This window comes from Canis lupus, chromosome 22 (genome assembly GCF_048164855.1).
Source record: "Canis lupus baileyi chromosome 22, mCanLup2.hap1, whole genome shotgun sequence".
NCBI classification, from domain to species: Eukaryota; Metazoa; Chordata; class Mammalia; order Carnivora; family Canidae; genus Canis; species Canis lupus.
This window is the reverse complement of record NC_132859.1, coordinates 24,203,216-24,228,349: the sequence shown is the minus strand read 5'-3', so window position 1 is coordinate 24,228,349 and position 25,134 is coordinate 24,203,216. Positions and strand designations below refer to the sequence as shown.

Sequence of the window (25,134 nt, the reverse complement as noted above, 5' to 3'; positions counted from 1 at the left end):
TGGCTTTTTGTTTATTACTATTTGTATGGTAAATCTTTTTCCATCCCTTCACTTTCAGTGTGTATGTGTCTTTAGGTTTGAGATGCATCTCTTGTAGGCAGTGTATGGATGGGTCTTGTTTTTTTTTATTTTTTAATTTTTTTTATTTATGATAGTCACAGAGAGAGAGAGAGAGAGAGAGAGAGAGAGAGGCAGAGACATAGGCAGAGGGAGAAGCAGGCTCCATGCACCGGGAGCCCAACGTGGGATTCGATCCTGGGTCTCCAGGATCGTGCCCTGGGCCAAAGGCAGGCGCCAAACCGCTGTGCCACCCAGGGATCCCGGGTCTTGTTTTTTATCCATTCTACCACCCTGTGTTTTTTGATTGGAGCATTTAGTCCATTTACATTTAAAGTAATTATTGATAGTTTTGTACTTATTGCCATTTTGTTACTTGTTCTCTGGTTGTTTCTGTGGTTCCTCTCTCTTCCTTTCTTCTTCTCTTGCTCTCTTTTTTTGTGATTGATGAGTTTCTGTAGTGTAATGTTTGGCTTTCATTCTCTTTATTTTTGTGTATCTATTATAAAAAATTTGGGTTTGTGGTTACCATGAGGTTCATATATAACATCCTAAGTATATAGCAGTCTATATTAAGTTGATGGTTATTTAAGTTTAAAAGCATTCTAAAAAAAAACCCAAGCTGTTTTTACTCCCTCCTCCACATTGTATGTGTATGCTGTCATATTTTACATGTTTTATTTATAATTTTCTTATGTCTAATTATAGCCTTTCTTTTCCACTTTAAACAAGTCCCTTTAACAATTCTTATAAGGCTGGTGTAGTGGTGATAAACTTCTTTAACTTTTTTTTTTGTCTGGGAAACTCTTTATCTCTCCTTCAAATCTAAATGATAACCTTGCCAGGAAGAATATTCTTGGTCATAAGTATTTTCCTTTCAGCACTTTTATCATGCCATGCTCTACTGGACTGCAAAGTTTCTGCTGAAAAATCAGCTGATAACCTTATAGGGTTTTCTTTGATGAAACTTTTGCTTCTCTCTGCTTTTAAAATCTGTCTTTAACCATTGACATTTCAATTGTTATGTGTGACAGGGTGGACTTCTTGGGTTCATCGTATTTGGAACTCTCTGTGTTTCTTGAACCTGATGTCTATTTCCTTTCCTAGGTTAGGGAAGTTTTCAGTTATTATTTTTTTCAAGTAAGTTTTCTATTTCTTTTACTCTGTCTTCTTTTGAGACCCCTATAATGGGATCTTTGTTTGGTTGATATTGCCCAAGACATACCCTAACTTATTCTAATTTTTAAATTCTTTTCTCTTTTTGCTTTCAGCTTGGGTGCTTTCCATTACCCCATTTTCCAGAAAACTGATATGTCCTTCTATTTTTGCTAATCTACTGGTTTATTCCCTCTAGTGTGTTTTTTATGTTATTGTATTTTTTTAGCTCTGATTGGTTCTTTTTTATGTTTTCTTTTTTTAAAAAAGGTTTTATTTATTTATTCATGAGAGACATAGAGAGAGAGGCAGAGACATAGACAGAAAGAGAAGCAGGCTCCTCCGGGGGACCCCAGTGTGGGACTTGCCCAGGACCATGACCTGAGCTGAAGGCAGACACTCAACCACTGAGCCACTCAGGTGTCCCGTATATTTTCTGTCTCTTTACTGAACGTCTCACTGAGTTCTTCCATTGTTTTCTCCAGCCTGGTGAGTATCTTTATGATCTTTAAGATCTTTAAAATATCAGGCATATTGCTTATCTGTGTTTCATTTCATTCTTTTCCTGAGGTTTTATCTTGGCCTTTGTTTTGGAGCATATTCCTTTCACTCCTCCTTTTGCTTAACTTTCTATTTGTTTCTCTGGATTAGGTGGAACAACTAATCCTAAACTTGAAGAAATGGTCTTGTATATGGTTGTCCCCTATATAGACTGTGTGTATTTGGTGACTTTCACTGGCTTGCTGGAACTGGCTGGTGTGGGCTGGGGCATCTCAGGACTCTCCATGTAGTGGGCACCCTGGCAAGATAGCTAAAGCTGAAGTGGGTGCAAGCCAGGAGGTCTCAGGGTTCTATGCATAGAGGTCACCTTGGCAGAAGAGCTGAAGCTGAAGTAGATGTAAAGTGGGTCCTGGGGCATTCCTCTTAAGGGGCCCCTTGTCAAGACAGCTACTCTTTAATTTAATTTTAAAATATAATTGTAAGAACAATTAACATGAAATCTGCTCTTTTAGATTTTTCAGTGTACTATATAGTATTGTTGATTATAGGTAAATTGTTATACAGCAGATCTCTAGAACCTATCTTGCTTAGCTAAATCTTTATGCTCATTAATTAATAACTCCCCATTTCGCCCTTCCTCCAGCCCTTGGCAACCACCATTCCACTCTTTGATTTTTTGAATTTGAGTATTTTAAATGCCTCATATGAGTGAAATCATGCAGTATTTGTCTTTCTGTGACTGGTTTACTTCACTTAGCATAATGTTCTCAAGATTCATCCATGTTGTTGCAGATTATGAAAATTGATTATGTTTTCCAAAATAAAAAAAATATTGAGAAGAGTGGCATTGTTTTACATTTTTACAATTTTTAAAAAGTAACTGGCTTAATAGAAGGCAGCTGGATTCTCATATCTGCTTTGCATTTAGACTTATTGTAACATTACATGTCATGTAGTATCTGGAAAACTCCACTCTGCACTCATGAGAGGATGCAAGTAAAAAAGGCAAATAAGATCTTAGTACTGTTATGGAAGTAGTTTAGATTTTAGACTCCCCTGAAAGGGACTTGGGGACTCCCAGGGCCCCTGAACCATTCTTTGAGAACTGTTCTTCTAGGCATGAAGTGAGACACTGGAAGCCAGCATTAAGTATTCCTGTATATCATGAATAATTTCTCTATTTGCACTGCCCTGTTAAACAATTTTTAATAAACTGGCATAAAGGATAATGAAACAGTAGGATCTCCTTTCATGAATATGATGCTCTAAGGTAGAAAACCTACTCTATTTGAATTTCATGGATGTGAAATCATTAATAAGCAGAAATGATGTTGCCAGTGTTATTGTAATGGTCATAAAAGCTGCAGTCTTACTGAGATGATACACTTTATGCTTTAATCGACATCATTTTCATGTGCTAAGTAGGTGGATGCAAGATCTTGAAATTGTTTGAGGGGCCTCCTGTGGGGATAATCGTGTGGTGAAATGTATTCATTTACTTATGGATTTACTCCCAAAGAGCTTGGGAGTTTCTGAATCAATCACCCAAATGCTTGGCTCCAACGTTTGCTAGATATAGCAGTTTTCACCACCAAGGATTCCCAAATCAGATGCAAATTGTCTGATAAATTGTTTTGTATTACTCTCACTTTTCAGAAAAATAGTCCTTGGAGAATTGTGGCATCAGCAAATGCAATCAGTGCTTTAGAGCAGGTTGATTTTCAGTTGTTATTGTTACAGAAATAAAAGTTTCGGATACTGGGAGGTATGGTTACAGTAAAGTGTGCTCTTTCCCCTGGAGGCACAGGATTTCAGAGCTTCAGGTAGACTGTTCTCTGTCAACACTGATAAATTACACATATAGCTGTATCTATTCTTGTTTCTCTATGTTACAGTTTTAGATTAATATATTCCTATTTTATTTAATTTTCTCTTGGGAAGATCTGAAATTATTTTTAGTCCAATGGCCTATGAAAAATTAGGTTCATTTGACAAAGGCATGCAATGTACTAATGGAATAAACACAACTCTAGTTTTCTAATTTTGAGTAGAATACACAGCAAAAAACACAGACAGGCCCAAACTTATATACCTTTATTATACCTCTTCCATTGTCAAGATTATTCTATCCTAGTAAGTTTTCTGGGGGCTTTTCAATAGGATCCTATTCCTAAAGTCAGAAATGCATAACATTTTCTCACTCCTCCTCCTCCCTGTTGTTTAAAATAGTCATTTTCATTTGATTGAGGGAAGGAATACAATACTTAAGTAATTTGCATTATTTTGTTTTTATAAATTTGTCTTGTTAAATATTTTGGTAATGATTATCACACCATTTTAACTATGAATTTTGCTTGTGTTTTATTTTTTTTTGCTTTTATTTTTATTTTTATTCTTTTTAATTTATTTTTTATTGGTGTTCAATTTACTAACATACAGAATAACACCCAGTGCCCGTCACCCATTCACTCCCAACCCCCGCCCTCCTCCCCTTGTACCACCCCTAGTTCGTTTCCCAGAGTTAGCAGTCTTTACGTTCTGTCTCCCTTTCTGATATTTCCCACACATTTCTTCTCCCTTCCCTTATATTCCCTTTCACTATTATTTATATTCCCCAAATGAATGAGAACATATAATGTTTGTCCTTCTCCGACTGACTTACTTCACTCAGCATAATACCCTCCAGTTCCATCCACGTTGAAGCAAATGGTGGGTATTTGTCATTTCTAATAGCTGAGTAATATTCCATTGTATACATAAACCACATCTTCTTTATCCATTCATCTTTCGTTGGACACCGAGGCTCCTTCCACAGTTTGGCTATTGTGGCCATTGCTGCTATAAACATCGGGGTGCAGGTGTCCCGGCGTTTCATTGCGTTTGTATCTTTGGGGTAAATCCCCAACAGTGCAATTGCTGGGTCGTAGGGCAGGTCTATTTTTAACTGTTTGAGGAACCTCCACACAGTTTTCCAGAGTGGCTGCACCAGTTCACATTCCCACCAACAGTGTAAGAGGGTTCCCTTTTCTCCGCATCCTCTCCAACATTTGTTGTTTCCTGCCTTGTTAATTTTCCCCATTCTCGCTGGTGTGAGGTGGTATCTCATTGTAGTTTTGATTTGTATTTCCCTGATGGCAAGTGATGCAGAGCATTTTCTCATATGCATGTTGGCCATGTCTATGTCTTCCTCTGTGAGATTTCTGTTCATGTCTTTTGCCCATTTCATGATTGGATTGTTTGTTTCTTTGGTGTTGAGTTTAATAAGTTCTTTATAGATCTTGGAAACTAGCCCTTTATCTGATATGTCATTTGCAAATATCTTCTTCCATTCTGTAGGTTGTCTTTTAGTTTTGTTGACTGTATCCTTTGCTGTGCAAAAGCTTCTTATCTTGATGAAGTCCCAATAGTTCATTTTTGCTTTTGTTTCTTTTGCCTTCGTGGATGTATCTTGCAAGAAGTTACTATGGCCGAGTTCAAAAAGGGTGTTGCCTGTGTTCTTCTCTAGGATTTTGATGGAATCTTGTCTCACATTTAGATCTTTCATCCATTTTGAGTTTATCTTTGTGTATGGTGAAAGAGAGTGGTCTAGTTTCATTCTTCTGCATGTGGATGTCCAATTTTCCCAGCACCATTTATTGAAGAGACTGTCTTTCTTCCAATGGATAGTCTTTCCTCCTTTATCGAATATTAGTTGCCCATAAAGTTCAGGGTCCACTTCTGGATTCTCTATTCTGTTCCACTGATCTATGTGTCTGTTTTTGTGCCAGTACCACACTGTCTTGATGACCACAGCTTTGTAGTACAACCTGAAATCTGGCATTGTGATGCCCCCAGATATGGTTTTCTTTTTTAAAATTCCCCTGGCTATTCGGGGTCTTTTCTGATTCCACACAAATCTTAAAATAATTTGTTCTAACTCTCTGAAGAAAGTCCATGGTATTTTGATAGGGATTGCATTAAACGTGTAAATTGCCCTGGGTAACATTGACATTTTCACAATATTAATTCTGCCAATCCATGAGTATGGAATATTTTTCCATCTCTTTGTGTCTTCCTCAATTTCTTTCAGAAGTGTTCTATAGTTTTGAGGGTATAGATCCTTTACATCTTTGGTTAGGTTTATTCCTAGGTATCTTATGCTTTTGGGTGCAATTGTAAATGGGATTGACTCCTTAATTTCTCTTTCTTCAGTCTCCTTGTTAGTGTATAGAAATGCCACTGACTTCTGGGCATTGATTTTGTATCCTGCCACGCTACCGAATTGCTGTATGAGTTCTAGCAATCTTGGGGTGGAGACTTTTGGGTTTTCTATGTAGAGTATCATGTCATCAGCGAAGAGGGAGAGTTTGACTTCTTCTTTGCCAATTTGAATGCCTTTAATGTCTTTTTGTTGTCTGATTGCTGAGGCTAGGACTTCCAGTACTATGTTGAATAGCAGTGGTGAAAGTGGACATCCCTGTCTTGTTCCTGATCTTAGGGGAAAGGCTCCTAGTGCTTCCCCATTGAGAATGATATTTGCTGTGGGCTTTTCATAGATGGCTTTTAAGATGTCGAGGAATGTTCCCTCTATCCCTACACTCTGAAGAGTTTTGATCAGGATGCTTGTGTTTTAAATGGAGTTTTACAATTGATTAAATAGGAGAAACCACTACCATTTATAAAATGCAAAATCTATTTTCCCCTTTTGTTTGTCTTAGAGATTTTTATCTTACTAAGGATCATGCAATTGGATATATCTTTTTTTCTTAAGATTTTATTTATTCATGAGAGACACACAGAGAGAGGCAGACACAGGCAGAGGGAGAGGCAGGCTCCTCGCAGGGAGCCCCATGCAGAACTCAGAACACCCGGAACTCCTGGGACTCCAGGATCACACCCTGAGCCAAAAGGCAGACTCTCAACCACTGAGCACCCCAGGCATCCCGGATGTATCTTCTTAACTTTGTTTTTTTACATAACAAATACAAGAAAGAAATCTGCATTGTATAGTGAGAAATCAAGAGATGCAGAATAAGATCTGAGGCTGAGTCCAGGCTTCTCCCACTGGCTGTACGACATTAGACAAGTCCTCTAACTTTTCCAAGTCTCAAAGTATCATCTATAACATGGATTCTGAGAATCTATTCCCAGGCCACTCATGGGACACACCAGTTGCCCAAGGCTAAGCAACTATCAGCCACCTCACCTGAAGTGTTACACCTGCCTCTGGCTAATCTCTAACCTCCAACTAGTTTATTCTATATATGGCTGCCAAAATGATCTTTTAAGAATGTAGATTGTCATTGCTTGCTTAAAGTTCTTCAGTGGCTCTCCTTTGTGTTTCACATACAAAATAGAAAATCTTTCACGAGGCCCACAGGGCCCCTACTTACCTGCTCCTCGCTTCGCCAACCTCACCCGATGTTATGCTCCATCCTTCTGTTAGGTTGACTGGTCATCCTAGGTTGCCTGGGACTTTCTCATTCCTGAAAACTGGAATGATTGGCCCCTCTACTCCTGGTAGTCAGCTACACGGCTTCCTTTCTGTTTCTTGAGTGTGCCCACATCTTGCCCACCTCAGATCCTTTGCAAATGCTGTTTCTCCTGGAAATTACATCATTTTATCTCGCTATGTACCTGGCCTATGCCAATTTATTCTTCAGGCCTCAATTTAAATGTCCTGTTCTCAGAAAATCCTTCCCTCAGCCGCAGATGTAAATTAGATCCTGTGAAATTAATAGAAAACAGCTATATTGTTTTCTGCCCCCAGTCTCTGGCACAGAGCTTCTAAAACCCTTGTAATTTCCTAAGCAATAAGAGTACTATGAGCATCTTTTGTTCTATTATTTGGTCTTTGACTCTGATTCATGAGACAGAGTTCCTAAATCCTTTGGAATTTCCACAGTAATAGAAATGTCTTTAGCTCTAATGAGATGACTTTTGATGGGCTCCTGGACTAGAAGGAGAGGCTGCTCCTAGCTCCACAGTTTGTGAATGATATTTACCTAGAGTGACCAGTAACTGCTTATTTTTATAGCAGAGGTAAATAAGTTTTCTTAAATGGTCAAGAGTGAATATTTTAGACTTTGCAGACCATACCATCTCTATCACAGCCACTCAAATTTGCCATTATAGAGAGAAAACAGCCATAGATTGTATGGGCTATGATTGTGTTCTAATAACACTTCGTTGACAAAAGCAGGCATCCCAGACTTGGCCAACAGGCCCCAGTTTGCAGACCCTTAGTCTAAGTCACTTTCTGCCTATTGTCTTTGGATTCCAGGAACTTTGGTAGATGTGCTAACAACACTGGAAAATGTAAATTTGAAATGAAATTTGCTTTGCTAGATGTTCTTCTTTCCTTTATTGAAACTTGGCTTTAGCTTCACTGAAACAAACACTTTTAATACTGTTACCATGCAAATATACAGCACATCAATTTCTTCTTAGTTATTAAATAGTGCAAAATTAATTTTCTAGTGGGATGACTTAGCATTATTGCTGTTTGTGAAAAGAATTTGATGCAAATCAGTAGGCCTGCCCTGGGCTTTTCAGTTATGTGTTGGATGAGAACAATCACAGAGTGTAAAAACATACATGCTCTGAGGGAACGAGCTAGATATTAACAGGAGAGGGCACTGGAACTTGTGCTTTAAAGATTTTTTTCTTCTCCATCGTGGGTGCTGATTTCTTGGGAATGTTATCAACTCTAGAGGAGGATTCCGTAAACACCATGGCCAAACAATTCAATAGTACCTAAAGGGCTCAGTCCCGATCAAGAGCCCAAATGGAGCTAGGGTTGGGGGAATTGACTATCCTTAAGGAACTAAGCTCCATGCAGCTAGCCGATGGGCTTGGGTAGGCTGGGTGCAAGGCAAATCTAAAATTTCATTTGGTTTTGGAATTTGGGTTGGGTAAGACAAAGTCACAGTTGGGTGATCAAATTAAAAATGTAAATGGTAACTAAGAAGTGAAAGTGTTGGTCCAAAATGTTGAGAACCAGGAAGTGTTTGGAGATGTTGGTCAGGTTAAATGCCTCAGGCACTTTCAGATAGAACAGGTAAGCACTGGGATTCCATTCCTTGTTTTTAGAGGATGCACATGACAGGAGGGTGTCTAATTGGAGAACCCACCGTAAGGCAAACTAGAACTCTGAATAGGAAGCAAGTGTCAGAGAAATGTTTCCCTCATATAACAGCTGTGGTCAGTGTTCTGTCTATAACCCCTCCCATCCCTTTACCATTTTCTTGTGCTCATCTCCTACCTGTGTCTCTTTTGGTGGGGGGCGGTGGAGGGCTGCTCTTAAACTCCCAGAGGCTGCCTTTTCAGTACACAAAGAGCCACAAATGCCTGGGGATTTACTCCTTACTCTTACCTACCTCCTAAAAGTTCCCCAAGGCAGCCTTTTAAAAGTGACTACTGTGTGTTAGAGAATAAATGCTCAAATGCCTCCACCAACTGTTCCTAGAGCTCTGTGGGATTAAGCCAAGGTTGCCCCTTGTGGGACTCTGCTTGATACTAGCTGCTTGCATGGCCTCCTGCTCCCTGTCCCATTTCCTCACCCTCTACCAGTGTTTCCTAACAAATAATTCTGATGAAGATCCTTATCTCAGAATCTGCTTCTAGGGAAGTCAACCTATGACAACTAGTTTTTTGTTTTTTGTTTTTCTTTTTTTAAGTTGGAAGTAGTTCTTGACTGTTAAAAGAGATCTAGTAGGGCAGGAGGGAGGTGTGCCTGGGTGGCTTGTTTTAGATCTGACTCTTGATATGGGCTTAGGTCTTGATCTCATGGTCATGAGTTCAAGTCCTGTGTTGGGCTCCAAATTATTATTTAATTTAATTTAAAAATAAATTTAAAAAAGATCTAGTGGAGTTTTTCCTCATCAGTTTTTCCTGAATTAATTTTTTAAATTCATTTTAATGGTTTTATTAGTCTGCTGTTTCTGTCACAGGACCCCCATTTGAATCACTACATCTGTAATTGATAAAGAAAATAATTTTAATAAACCCCTGAGCTTTTTGTGCAGATACTTATTCTGTGGTCATGGCACAACACTGGTACCCACACTTTTCAGTTAGAAGCCTTGTACAGATCCCATTCTGTAGGGTGGCCTGTTTCCCTGGTGTCATTCATGGTGGGCATCAGTATTATGACCCAAATAGCCAGTCAGACTTACCAGAGAGTTTGAAAACTCCAAACAAAATGAAGATGACAGGATTTTCTGAAAATGACTGTAAAGAGAACTCTACCAGACCTCTGTAGAGTTTACCATGAATACTTAGAGCCCAAGAGCTTTTCAAGGTAGGCAGTAGATTCTGACAGTAGATTCTAGTTTCCATTTGTTAAGTAACTGGTCCCCAAGTCAACATTTAAGTGTTGAGATGGTGCTCAGTCCTGGAATTCTACTGTTTGGGACTTTTGCAACCTGCGTGAGAGGTCTGAGTTCTCTTTGCCAACTTCATTCATATTCTCTGTCAGAATCCAAGTTGGGAAAGAATATTCATGTTAGATCTTTTTTTTTTTAAGATTTATTTATTTATTCATGAGAAATACAGAGAGAGAGAGAGAGAGGCAGAGACATGGGCAGAGGGAGAAACAGGTTTCCTGCAGGGAGCCCGATGTGGGACTCAATCCCAGATTCCAGGATCATGCTCTGAGCCAAAGACAGACACTCAACCACTGAGCCACCCAGGGATCCCCCTATTCCTTTTAGATCTTAATGATGGTTAATTTTATAAGTCTACTTGGCTAGACTGTGGTACACCAGTGTTTGCTCCAACACCAGTCTAGATGTTGTGTGGAGGTATTTTTTTTAGATGTGATTAACATTTCAATGAGTGGACTTTGAGTAAATCAGATTACTTAGTATATCATGGGTAGGCCTCATCCAATCAGTTGAAGATCTTAGGAGAAAAGACTGAGATCCCCCTTAGGAAGAAGCTGAGATCCCCCTCAGGAAGAAGGATTCTGCCTCCATATTGCCTTTGGACTCTAACTCTTACCTAGGCCTCCAACCTGCTCTCCTGCCCTACAGATTTTGGACTTGCCAGACTCCTACTACAATTATGAGAGCAAATTACTTAAAATAATTTGTCTCTCTGTCTCTCTTCTCTCTCTCTCTCTCTCTCTCTCTCTCTCTCTCTCTCTCATATCCTATTGGTTCTGTTTCTTCAGAGAACTGTAACATAGATCCCATTAAATGCTCCCCAATTAGAGTTCCACATTCTGGATATTTCTCTGTTTAATCAGTTCATGCTCACTTTAATGTAGGTTATGGTGCATCTTAGTCTTGTATTTTTCTCCCCATGAGTTTTGTGAGTACTTAGAATTCAAGCAATATGATGTGATGCTAAAAATAATTACATACTTCCCTTAAATATAATTTTGACCACTTGGGGAACAATGTGAAATTTCATTAGGATCTGACTATTCAAATTCCTGTTTATCCTGATTATGAACCAAATTTTATTACATATATGTTTTTCACTTTACAATCCTTTAAGGGTTGAGATATCACTAACTTGTATATTGGGAGAGAGTTGTAGTGTAAAGTCTGTCATGATTCATTATGTAACCTCAATATAACAACCCAGTTACTTATACATGCTGATAAAATGAATATTTTCCTCAAAAAGAAAAGGAAAGAAAGAAAAGTTAAACTTCTAGGTAATTTTTTTGTGTGGCCAGCCTCCAATATGCCCTACAATGATTCTTGCCTCCTGGTATTCATGCCCCTGGATGGTCCACTCCCAAACTGAATAGGACTGATCTGTGTAACCAGTTGGATAGTATGGAAATTGAAAAGTGTGTCTCCCAAGGGTAGGTAACAAAAGATATTGCAGCTTCCACCTTGCTCTTTTGGATCATTCCCTCTGAGGGAAGCCAGCTACTATAGTGTGAGGACACTCAAGCTCCCTTAAGTTCAAGGCTGTGTTCAAGAAACTAAGGTCTCCTGCCAGGAGCCACATCACATAAGTGAGCTTAGAATTGGATCTTTCAGTTCCTATCAAGCCTTCAGATGTTTATAGTCCCAGATGACTTCTTGGCCAAAACCTCATGATGATCCCTGAACCAGAACCTCCCTCCTGAACCATTCCTGGATTTCTGACTCACAGAAAATGTGTGAGATAATAAATGTTTATATAGTCTGGGGAGTACTTTATTATGCAGCAATAGATAACTAACACAGTATTTTTTGTTGAACGGCTCTTTCTAGTGACTTCCTATGTACAAAATTACATTTTAACCTCTAGTTATGGCTCTAGACGTTATTTGAAAGTGCTCTGTGGTATTTAGTAGTATGCATGTGGTAGAGATAGTGATTGGGAAGAAGAGAAGGACCTGGCATATGGTTAAGACGTAGAAGCTGTCATGAATTTAAAAAGTCACCTTTTGCAAACATTGTTGCATTTGTGAGTATGTGACCAAATTGAGTGCCTACCTTTAAAGAATGGCCAAACAGAATTATGTAGTCAGCATGATTTAATACAAATGAACACTAAATTTGGAATCAGAAGACATGGTTTAGGGCCTGCCACTTTCAAATTAACTTAAAAATGTCAAGTAGCTCCAAATGTTATGTTCCTTGTCTGCAACATGGGGGGATAACACCACCCACCCATCTCATACCATGTTGTGAGGAAGCCTTAACTGAGAAAAAATATTTGAAAGCATTTTAATCGTGAAGAGTCATACAAAGATAAATAATCATTATTACTTACTATTTGGAGAATATGTAAATGGAAGCTTGTCTAGACCATGAAACAGTTCCTTTTAAACGTGGGTTTACCTTGCTCTCTAAGACCATATCTCATTCCACAGGAAGTAGCCAGGTCAAGAAAGGGCAGGTCACCCAGGAAATGCAACATTGCAATAGAAACTTCCTGAATTGGACCACAAAAAATGTGCCTAAACTGATGTGTAAGGATGCACTTCCTTTAACTAAAACATTGAAATGAATTCCATGTCCACAGTATCAGTACAGTAGAGTTCCCTCGTGTTTTTGTGATCATTGACCCATCTTGCCATATTCAGTTTTCCTGTTCACACTGGTGAGCTAAGCACATCCGCGCCAGCAAGCATCTTCTGGCAGTTTCCTGAGTGCCTCCAGCTGGCCACTTAACTGTGGGGTGCTGCCAATGGGAAGCAAACATTTTCCAGGAGAATAGAGGTGGAAAAGAGAAATTATAACTTCAAGATTTCATTGGAGAGGAAATCCTTTTTGGCTCACAAGGTGTTGTTTCTGCCAACAAACAAATTGCTAAATGCATTCCGCAACGGAGCCTCTGTTAATGAGGAGGTACAGCCAAAGAAAAATAAGAAGGTGGCAGAGGCTTCCTTTTGATAGCACTTTAAATTCTTCAGCTTTGTGAAAATCTTATTGTAATCTCACTTCTTGACAAATACTTGGTGGCTAGGAGCAGAAAGCAGTAGTCGAATCCCTTGCTACTCAAAGTGTGGTTCGTGGACAAGCAGCGTCTCTGTCACTCTGAGCATGTCAGAAATGCAGACTCTCAGGCCCCACTTCAGATCTGCTAGTCAGAATTCATATTTCATCCAGTTTCCCAGATGATTCATATGCAAGCTGATTTAGTCCGTTACTACATGTTGTACATTTGCAAGCCTTAGAACAGGAATAACCTGAAACCATCTAGTTCAGGCTCCCTGTATTTTCCCATGAGAGAGAGGGTTCTCCAGCTTGTGTTTTTTCTCTGAATCTGGTGGAGAAAAGACAAGCTTTACCTACTTATTTTGACTTTTGCTCTCCAAACCAGAAAAACAAGTTCAGAGGAATGTTACAGGTTTGCCTAAGGGAGAATCACCTTGACATGCGGAATAAAAGCACAGACTTCAGAGCATGAGGAAGACCTATTTCCAAGTGGATCATTGAGCTTATTTCTGTCATGTGTTTGGGGGGGGCGCGGGGGAGGGGAGCCTTTTGTGCGTTTGATCAAATAGATGTCACTAGAAGAAAAACTTAGAGCAGAACCTGCTGTCCTATATATATATATATATATATATATATATATATATATAGGCACTGTACTTAATTTAGCCCTCCTTACAGAAAGGGTCATGAATATGCATTTTGGCTAAGAAAATTTTTTCATAGCCTCATGTGTGATGCTGCAGGCTAAGCTAATCAACGTGGCTAATTTTAGCCTTAGTTTTGAGGCTTTATTTTAGAATAGGTCACAGTACTAGTACTAACCTATAGCTTATTGCATGAGAGAAAAAAGCATCAAAAAGATATAAAACCAAGCAACTGCCACCCACCCCTGAAGACTATAAATGTATTGTTTGTAATTGAGATTTAATTCCCCTTAGAGTTAGTGATATGATTAATAAAGTGGACCTATGCGATGAAAGACATTGTCTACTGTGGGGATTTAGGAGGATCATGAGCTGCCTTTCTCTGGGATGAGGGGTAGGAGATGAATATCTATTAAAGCTCTACTTGTCACTGGGTGACATATGGAAGTGTTGAATCACTATGTCTTATACCTGAAGCTAATACTACACTGCTGGTTAACTAACTGGAATTTAAATAAAAACTGAAAAACAGAAAAGCTCTACCTGTAGGCACTATATAAAAGAAAGTGGAAAAGGCATCTTGTAGATGAGAAGGTTTGATTTGATAGGTCCTTTGAAGTGGCTCTGGGGACATGCAGAGGAGGCCCAGGGCTAGGGTGGATCAAGTCACTGCCTCCCCCTGCTAGGTCCAGGGCTATGAGGATTGGAAAACCTTCTGGGGCCTCTTGGCTGTGGAGGGTGTGCTGGCCAGGGGAGGAGCAGAGGCTGTGAGCAGAGACTCACATCCCAGGGCTTCAAAGAAATCTAGCCAAATCCGAACTGGAAGCTACAATCCAACACAGCTAAACATGCAAAGGAGGACACTCTAGAACAGAACTGTCTGGTAGGACTTTCAGCAATGATGGAAATATTCTTACCACAGATGTCTTCCAAGTGCTTGAGGTCCAGTGCGACTGAGGAACTGAATTTGTCTTTTTTTTTCATTGTAATTAATTTTGATTTAAATAACCACATGTTAAATAACCACATGTGCCTGGTGGCTACCATATTGGACAAGGCAATTCTAGAAGGGGAGTTCTTTAAAGGAATGAAGTTAGAAAACAAATGTGAGTTCAGAGGAAAAATGTTAAGTCCAGGTTATAAAAGCCAAGGTCCTGATCTAAAGGCACATATGAGAACCATCTGGAAAGCATCAGAAAAATAAAAGTGTTGGACCCAGCCCAGGGCCACCCAGTCAGAATCCCCTTTGGCACATGTTTAACTGAGAGCTACCAGATTCATTGCTATAAGGAGGCTGGTCTGGGAAAGAGAGGTGCATCCAGGTGATGGCAGGCTGTGACTGCCAAGCTGAAGATTTCATATTCAGTTTCATTAGCAGTGGAGGAGCCCTGCTAGGGGAAGAGTGACATGGTAGTAAGTGCTTTAGACAGGACTTGTGGTAGCGGGTGTAAGATTGGAGGTGATTGCAAGAGTTGAATGTTAAGAGATATCTGGAGTGTTCATTTCTGCCTTGGAGTGTCAGTGTGTTCATTTCTTTTTTTTTTTTTAAGATTTTATTTATTTATTCATAGAGACACACAGAGAGAGAGAGAGAGAGAGAGAGAGAGAAAGGCAGAGACACAGGCACAGGGAGAAGCGGGCTCCATGCAGGGAGCCCAACGTGGGACTCGATCCTGGGTCTCCAGGATCATGCCCTGGGCCGCAGGCGGCACTAAACTGCTGCGCCACTGGGGCCGCCCCAGTGTGTTCATTTCACTGAGGGGTGTCCATATCCTTCCCTGGACTGAACATTGGTTCAAAATGTTCTCTAGCAAATATGCTGCTCTAAGCCTCCAGCCCCACTAAATGTTATGGTGATTGAAATTACACTTGCTTCCCACAGGCCCAGAAGGAGGCTGTTTGTAATGAAATAGAGATGCAGCAGCATTTGGAATGTGGAGTAAGAGCCACTCCAGGACTTCTAGCTGGAGCCCATGGTCTCCATAAAATGACTCACCCTGGAAAATAATGATTGCTGCCCTCCTAGTGGACCCGTCCCCCTCCATGACTCCTGAGCTCCCACGAGAGATCTCAATAGCTGCTGATGGGAACTAGGACACCCTGAGAACTAGGCCCAGCTGATGACTCACTGCATAATCATGAAAAACCATTTCATGGTTCACAGTAGGGGGAGAGATGGCTTTTAAAAATTGAAAAGGACAAATAAAATCCAATGTATGTTGAAGTTTAGAAATTGACAAAATGCCTTTGCCAAAACAGAGAATTTCTTTTCTTCTAACAGTGCAGGGGAAGGTATGTCCAGGGGTGACAGACGGAGGGAGTACCTTTATTACCTTCCGGGAGCATGGAAGCCTTGGGTCTCAGCGATGGTATTTATCTACTTGGTGGAGTCCAGCTGTCTTCCTGAAAGACAGGTTGCCTCTGCCTGAGGAGTTTGCTCTCGCTCTGCTATTGGCCCTTCATGCATAAATGCTTCTTTTACGAACCAATAAATGTAACCCAGACATCGGTTTAGAGGCCCTGGCCCAAGATTCTGGAAGCTTGGCTCAACTGAAGCTTGTCCAGAGCTCTCTTGGTAATTGCTGTGCAGGCTCCCTCCACCTCTGTCTCAGGTACTGTGGCTGGTGGCCTCCCCTGGCACTTACTGATTCAGACCTCAACTGTGTAGCTTCTCCACCTACTATGCTAAGTGTCTGATGAGTTTAGCATCTCACAGAGCACAGTGCCTTTCCAGCAGCTTCCCGGCCCTGACCCCTCCCACTCTCCTTCCCTACCTCTTCTCTGGAGTAAGGTCAAAGCCCTCCTCTTGTCTCTGGCAGAAGGGACCGTATTTTCTTCCCCTGCACTCTTGTCAGGTATTTTTCTAAAAACTTACAATTGGGCGCTTGCTTCAGCAGCACACTTGCTAAAATTGGAATGATAGATGCTTACATTTTGTACGAGTGATATGAAGAAAACTAATATTTTTCTACCTGCTCAGGGAATAGTGCTGGGCATTTATTAAGCACTTACTGTGTTCTGGACACTATGCTAGACAGAGCATTGAAGAAAACTCTGAGCAGAGCAAGTAGATTAGACCTCAAGAGATTAAAAATTTAGCTGTCTGAGATATAATTGATATCTGACAAATGACTCAGTTTAGCAGCCTCCAGAGGTGTGGGCTCTATTGTTTTCTAGAAAGACTTGAGGATTAAATGTATAATATAAAAGAATGCGACCTTGCTGGCACCTGTTTTCCTTTAAGTGGTATTTACTTAATTGCATAGCATCACTTATCTTTTGTAAAATTGTATGTCATAGCCATGAGTTAATGTATCATTGTTATAACACCCCCACGTCTTCGGTTGGGCTCCTTATATGCAGAGCCTCAGATGGTTATTCTGGTGTTTGTGTTTTATTGAGGGAGAGCTCTAGCGTTGGGGTGAAGGGTATGTCTAGACAGGGCAGCAGCAGAAGGAGCCTGATTCCCACAGCAAGCTTTGGAGCAGGACTGATACCAGGAGCTGGCTCCACCTTAAGTCATTTAGTCATTGGCCAGGGCTTCACTCCCAGGCAGAGACAGCACATAACCTCTTTGATAAGGAAATTCTTTAATCTGAGAGCAGTTGTCTGGAGAAGGGGACATTTGTGCCTTATTAGCCATTGTTATGAGCTGAATTGTATTCCCCTAAAATGCATATGTTGAACTCTAACCCCCAGTACCTCATAATGTGACTCTTTGGAGATAGGGCCTTTAAGGAAGTGATTATCTTAAAATTAGCATGCACCCTAATCCTTTCTGGCTGGTGTCTTTGTAAGAAGAGATTAGGATACTGACCATCACCAGGAGGACCAGTGCACAGAGAGAGGGTCAACCATCTGCAAGCCAAGGAGAAACCAAACCTGCTAATACCTTGATCTCAGACTTCTAGCCTCCAGAACTATGAGAAAATGCATATTCATTGTTTAAGTCTCCCAGTCTGTGGCATTTTGTTGTGGCAGCCCAAGCAGACTAACACAGCAGCCAACATGCACAGCAGCTGGAGGATGTGCGTGCCAATATGTGTCTGGTAAGGAGGTTTGGGTGGCACATCAGTAGTATTCATTTACACCCACTTACAAATTAGAAAACTGACCAGAGAAGTGACATGGGTTACCCAAGGTCACACAGCCAATAACAGATGCCAGATTTGAACCTCAGTCTGACCCCACAGTTTATCTTCTTAATCTCTACTTTTTATCCTGGTGGGAGGCAGCCTTTCTCAGAAGCAGCAGACATAACCAGTTAACTTGTACTTCATTCTGTGTTTTTTATCCCAATCTGTCCCCACCTTACATAAGACAGAGCTCCCTGGGGAAACTGAGGCAGCTCAGCATTGACAGTGTCTGTATCTGAGTGTCTTCTCAAGACATTCTCTCACCCAGTAGTTTTGGAAATGTAGCAAATTAATCACAGGTTTCTTCTACATATGAGATGATGTCTTTATTTAAAATGTTTTCATAAAAACTGTTTTCATTAAAAAATGGATTAAGGCAATCTTTTTCACACCCACAAGTGCCATTTTTAGGAAAATAAGAAATTCTGAGAACTGCCTTGTCAGTGTAATAATAACTATTGTCATTCTGAGCACTGCTGCTTCCAATTTATAATGGGAGAACATGGTCTTTAGAGGCCACATAAAGATCTAACAATAGATCAGTTTGTTCTTATTATAGCCTTTGTTCAATATTTTCTGGCTCATAATAAAGCCATTGCCCACTTCAGAAAACTAGGAAAGAAAGGAAAAATAAAGAAGGGCATCTCTGGGCAGCTGCCTGCCACAAGGTCCCCTACACACTCCCAGCAAGCCCCGCCACAGGTGACATAGAGAGCATCCTCTCTTTACGAGGCAGTAACAGGCATAGGGAGAAGCATTTTAAAAAACATCTTGTGGATATTCTTGACTTCCTAGAGAAGAGGCAGAAAAGTGTGAGTGAATCTGTTGGATTTCCCAAATCATAAGTCACTTGGTCACCAGTTCTGACAGTATTATTAGATGTGCGAAGAGAGGCTTGCAGCTGGAGCACAGTCTGGGCCCCTGGAGAAATCCACAGTCTACTAGGGAGTGCCATCGCACGCTGGGTACTCTGACTCACATACAGCTGGAGATGTTAGTATGATGAAGACATTTGTTACTATTAAGTTATGATTCCATCGGAGATATAAGTTCAAAGTCTGTGAGAGAGAGGAGAGAAAGAAGGGCCTTAGAGAAAAAAATCTTTATATTTCCTTCCCCCCTTCTCCTTTCCCTCCCCAAAATACAGATTAGGAAATTCTTTCCATGAAATACTATGTGGTAATTCGAAAGTCCTTATCTCTTAGACATGTAGGCATTTGTTTATTTGACAATAAGTTTGGAGTATGCTTTAAGCCATGAGTTGAAGAAACCATAGGGAACAGGTTTGGCTCCTGCCTCCTAAGAGTTTATCAATTGGGGATATCAGTAGAAGCTACTTTTATTTGAGTGGACAGTAAGTTCCAATCATTGTGCTAAATTTGTAGAATTTCCTTTTCTTTCTTTCTTTCTTTCTTTCTTTCTTTCTTTCTTTCTTTCTTTCTTTCTTCTTTCTTTTTTTCTTTCTTTCTTTCTTCTTTCTTTCTTCTTTCTTTCTTTCTTTCTAAAATATTTATTTATTTATTCATGAGACACACACACACACACACACACACACACAGAGAGAGAGAGAGAGAGAGAGAGAGAGGCAGAGACATAGGCAGAGGGAGAAGCAGGCTCCCTGCGGGGAGCTCAATCCCAAAACTCCGGGATCATGCCCTGAGCTGAAAGCAGATAGATGCTCAACTGCTGAGCCACACAGACGTCCCTGAGAATTTGCTTTTCTAGTAGGATCCCAGGTGATGTTCTTACTGCTCTTCTGGGGACCACCCTTTGAAAACAATTGTGCTAAGCTCATGACATGCATCTGCTCATAACATACCGATGGTTAGAACCATTCAGGATAGTAGTAGGCACCCGAGGTTGAGGTATTCCTGCTACATAGCTATGTTCCTTTAAAGGAAACTTGGTTTTGACTTTAGGCAAAGTTCTTGTTTTATTGCCTCTTTTTTAGAAAAAAAATAATGCGTTTTCTCAACCATTGCAGAAGTTTGAAGAACTGTTGCAATAATAGGCAAAGTATCAGGAAATTTCTCATTAAACAGTTGCTCTTGTATGTCACTTTCTCCTTGAGGGTCCTAGGAAGTAGAACGGTAGTTGTTAAAGTGTGTTGCCAAACTGGCAGCAGCATCCTGTAGACTATCGGGCCCCACCTTATACCACTTACCTCTGAAACACGGGCATAGGAATCCGTTTGAACAGGCCTCCAGGGGAGTCCTGAGGAACACTGCAGTTCAAGCACATCTGAGGCTGAGGATAGTGACAGTTAGGCTGAGTCTGAGCAAGGGCCCCTGGCATTCACTACTCCCAGCCCCTTTCAGATACTTCACCATGATGACAAAGCTTCAGTTTTCCCATCTCATCAGTCAGAAGTCTATCCCTTGTTGTTCAACACCTTTCAGCGTGGTGGGGAAAGACAATCATGACTTTTATCCATGACATGTTGTTTTGTTTTGTTTAAATATTTTATTTATTTATTCACGAGAGACACACAGAGAGCCAGAGACATAAGCAAAGGGAGGAGAAGCAGGCTCCATGCAGGAAGCCTTATGTGGGACTCGATCCTGGGACTCCAGGATCATGCCCTGAGCCGAAGGCAGACACTCAACCACTGAGCCACTCAGGGCTCCCAACCCATGACATAGTTTTACTAGCAAAGATGAAAATTCCTAGCTAACCATGAAATAGCACCATTCAATGGGAAAAAGATAGGATTCAGGTTATTTGTGTTCTAATCAAGTGTCCACCCTACATACAGCTATGTGACTTTCAGTTGATAATTAGCCTGTCTGAACCTCATTTTCATTACCTGAAAAATGAGATTAAAATGTCCTGATCTAACCTGAATAACTGTTGCAACGATTAAATGGAATGTGACTTTGCAAAGTGTAAAGTGCTGTAATTAGGAATGCTCACTCATAGGTTTGTTCTTCCCCAACAGTAAAATGGGAATAGTGCTCTAAGACTCCCAGAAATCATGAGTAGTTGAGAAACTAATGGCACACATCTTGTTTGCCATTGGCAAACAAGAGAATTTTGAATTCTTCTCAAGTAAAGCTTATTTCTTCATGTTTTGGGTGTATAACATATAAGGTTGAAAGATGTAGAGATATTATATTCTTAGGTATTTTATTAGAGTGCATCTATGTAATACTACATGATAATACTTTTATTTGAACTAGTCACATCCTAGAGCAGTGGTTTGGATACTGTGGCTCCAGGCCAGTAGCGCTAGCATCCCCTGGCAACTTATTTGAAATGTACATTTTCAGTCCTCACTGCTGAATCACCCCACCAACTGGGTGAGGCCAAGTGCTCTGTTTTATAACAAGCCCTGCAAGTGGTCCTGATGCTCACTTAAGTCTTAAAGGAAGGCATTTATCAGGGTCTTTTTTATTTTTAATGATTTTATTTATTTATTTGAAAGATCAGGAGGGAGAAGGAGAGCACTAGCAGGGGGAGAAGCAGAAGGGATGGGAGAGAATCTCAGGCAGACTCCATGCTGAGCGTGGACACCGACTCAGGGCTTGGTCTCACTACTCTGAGATCACGACCTGAGCCGAAACCAAGAGTCAGTCACTCAACCCACTGAGCCACCCAGGGGCCCCTATTAAGATCTTAATTGAAGGGTCTGGCCAACAGCATGCTTTTCATGAAACAGAATGATTGCTTCTCTTTTTCTGCGTCATGGATCTGCAACAACTGCACCCAAGCTGAGGCAGCCATAATTGGATTCCTTCATAAACACGCTGTCGCTGCCCACCCAGCCTAGTAGAGATCTGGAATGCCGCTCCAGTGCATCCGTTATGAGGCTGACTTCAGGGTGTGAGGAAATTAAAGCTATTTATCACAGACCATTTTCCCTCAATGACAGGAGAAATGAGCCTTAGCCTAACAAGGCTTCAAATTGGGCCCACGTACAAAAAACACATAGCTTGATGAACACAGTTTGAGCAGGCTTATGTTTCTTTTGACTTTTCCTTTTGAAAATGGACTCTCTTCTGAGCTGCACCAAGACACTGGTGCTTGTTTAAGAAACACTGGAGGTGGATTCAACCTGGTTTGTCTCATGACGTAGCTATAAGTGGCACGATGGCACTTTCCCATGACCATTTCTTCCCTTCCTCTCTCTCCTGGGAAGGGATCCTTGGTAAGAGAGGGAATCATTCCTCTGAGACTGAGACTGTGCATAAGGAGCCATGTTATGGGAGGGAGGGAGAACGATTTATCCGTATGATTTGGCCCACTGCCTTCTTGCCCATTTGAGATGGGTACAGTATGGATTTTGAGAAGTGATTCTATTTTTTTCGTGTGTGTGTGTATATAATTAAACTTGGTATATATTTGTGATTATCTAAGATATTTCTTCCTGGTGGTGTGCATTACAGGCAAAACATATACAGAGATTTATGTCACATGTTAATAACCGACATATCTTTGATGTCTACCTACCATGTACACAGTGCTTTGCTTCCATTATACTAATTAATGTTCACAATAGTTCTAAGAAATGGTTACCATTATCTCTATTTTATAGATGAGAAAACTGAAGTGCAGGAAGTTTAAGAACTGATATTAGAGCTTCGATTTAAATGCAAGTCTTTTGGATTCCAAAGCCAGCATTCTCAACCAGTGTTTTTCAAATTATGTGTTGAGAAATCAGTTTAACAAGTTGCAACTAGCAATGTAAAAAAAATTGAATTGAATGTGAAAGACCAGAATGTGTCATATTTAGTATGGGTAAATCTTGATGCATGAAACTTTCATTTCAACTATAAATATATTTGTATTCATACACAAATATAAGCACATTTCTGTGTACTGGGCAACAATGTAAATAATATTTCTTGCTGTGTCACAGTCAAATAGGAAAGCAAATATTCTGGCCTAAAGGAGGAGGTAGAGGGGTAGAGGGAAAGAGGGAAAAATAGAGAATAAGTAAATGAGACAAAGAGGCTCAGGAGAGGAAGAGGAAATAGGAAGAAGTGGGAAGAGGGGGAGAGAATGGACAGATCTGTGAAAGAGACATAGAGATGCAGGGAGAAGGGGAGAGAGAGGAAAAGAGGCAGGAAGTCATGAGGCCCTGTCCACCATTCCATTCAGTGAGCAGATGCACCTACTTGAGGACAAAACTAGAGACTTAAATTGTGTTCTTGGTAGATGTTAGTTTTCATATACTTCTCTAGTTGTGATCCTTGAGCCATTCTGAGTGTGAGTTGAATAAAGATTTTTACAAAATGTGGCCCCTGTATACAAATAATCTATTTCATCTGCTGCTCAACTGAAAATCTGAAGGTAAAATGGGCTTTGTTGGAATTACAAAAATGCACAGTATGCCCCTTCCTAAGGCAGTTTTGAGTATATGGTATTTTTGTCTTTTGAGCTAATTTTGATGGCATGGCACTGCCTCTTGTGTTTTGTGGGAAACCATAGATAGCAAAAATTTTAAAGTAGCCCACTAAATATCTTACTTCCAGAGGATCCTGGAATCAGTTAATGAAAAGTCCATTTTTATAGATGTGGAAATTGAGTGAACATTTTATAGTTTCTCTATATACAATGCTTTCATAAGAATCCTATTACTGAATCTTCATAGCTACCCTGCTAGGTCACCCTTATGCCAGTTTTACTGGAGAAATTGGAGCTCAGCAAGCTCAAATCCTTTGCCTCAGTTCTCTAAAAGGTGGCAGAGCTTAGATTCAAACCTAGTTTTCTCTGACCCCCAGTTCCGTATTTGCCCCCCAAAAATACAGAGTGGCAATAGTGGGATATAAAGTAGTGCTGTTTGTTATAATTTAGAAGAATTATTTTTGCTTATAAATCAGAGTATTGAGCAAAGCTCATGGTTTTAATGTGGTGGGTTGTCACTCTGTAATTCACTCCTCTCCACTAGGGTATTTCCCTATTTTAAGCCTTCATTAATAAATTGGGGTTGGTATCACTATGTTTGTTTTTTTTCTGATCCATTCTTGGCCTTTCTTGGTTGAAAACCATTATAAACACCAATTATATTTTTAGTTAGTAATAACATTGTATCAAATAACTTAGGTAGCCACTTCTTGGCATCAACTTAAGTGGGTTTCTTTCCTTTTAAAAAAAAAACAGATGCTCCATATAGATGTAAACAGGGTCCTAGAGTGAACTCCATCTCAAAAGGCCTCATAGCCTGTTAGAAAAGAACCATAATGTTTTCCTCAGCTTGCCCAAATGCCATTGCTATATAGCCTATCCATCTTGCCTGGTCTCACCACTAATATTTTCTTTAAAAAGGAAACAGCCAGAAAAAGTGCTGACAGAGTTCCAATCCAACTACCTCTGCTAAAGTTTTATGTGGGTGTGTAATAGGGTCCTACAGCCAACGCATCTCATCCAGCTCTTGCTCCTAAATCCCCTCATTTATAATAAGGATTCATGCCTCTGAATGTAAAGACTTGAAAGAAGATCATTTCTTCTTGTTTCATGGTTTTATTCTTCCACTTTCAAAATATGGTTGCAAGTCGAGTCATCCCTTCTTTCCTCTACTGTTTTAATTTTGCTGAGTATTTATTACAGTCAACCAGATACTTTGAGGAAGCTAAAATTCAGGTCTACACTCCATGAAAGCTATGTCAGTGCAAACATAATATATATCTCTGGGAAAATGTGGGGGATCCTAGACATATTATAATTTTAGTGACTAGTAGGGTCTGATTGTTGTCTATTCTTTATTTCAGAGATCCCGGAAGACCCGCTTGTGGCTGAAGAGTATTATGCTGATGCGTTTGATTCCTGTTCTGAAGAAAGTGAGGAGGAGGAAGAAGAAATAATGTTCTCAGCACCGGAGGAAGAGGTCAAGGACGAGGGACCCCGGCCTGCTCACAGAATATTCCAACAGGTAGATGCTGCTCCCCAGCAGATGTAGTGGAACTGTCCGAGGTCCTGATTTGCTTGTGACTTCCCAGAAAGTCAGGGAAGTCTTAGAACTTGAAGTGGGAAGTGCAGGACTAGGGTTTCTTATAAAGGCCCCATGTGATGGGTCTTTATTTCCAAGGCCCAGAGGCAGGCAGGGCCCCATGGAGTTCTGATATTCTGGTGTGGACCATGTTGATGAGGGAAGGACTGGAATACCCAGTACTTATCCAAGTGGGAAGATGATCCATACTACACTGTGGAGCATCCTATATACAGCTGTTAAATAAAGAATTCCAGTGTCTCTTTAGGAGAGAGAAGGGGATTTTAAAAAATATACTTTTCTGCCTGGTAATCAGCTTTTTGAGTCATGTCCTAGTGCACAAA

At 40.4% G+C, this 25,134-nt stretch overlaps 1 protein-coding gene across 21 annotated transcripts in view; it reads left to right on the top strand.

The window, feature by feature from the left end:
- Positions 1-25,134, top strand: part of NEK11 (NIMA related kinase 11) — a 261,482-nt gene that overhangs the window by 134,973 nt on the left and 101,375 nt on the right. For all 21 annotated transcript variants that reach the window (XM_072792785.1, XM_072792789.1, XM_072792787.1 and 18 more), the window contains one exon: positions 24,573-24,733. In XM_072792785.1, coding sequence (XP_072648886.1) covers positions 24,573-24,733 — 161 coding nt within the window. The remainder of the gene's footprint in view (positions 1-24,572; positions 24,734-25,134) is intronic.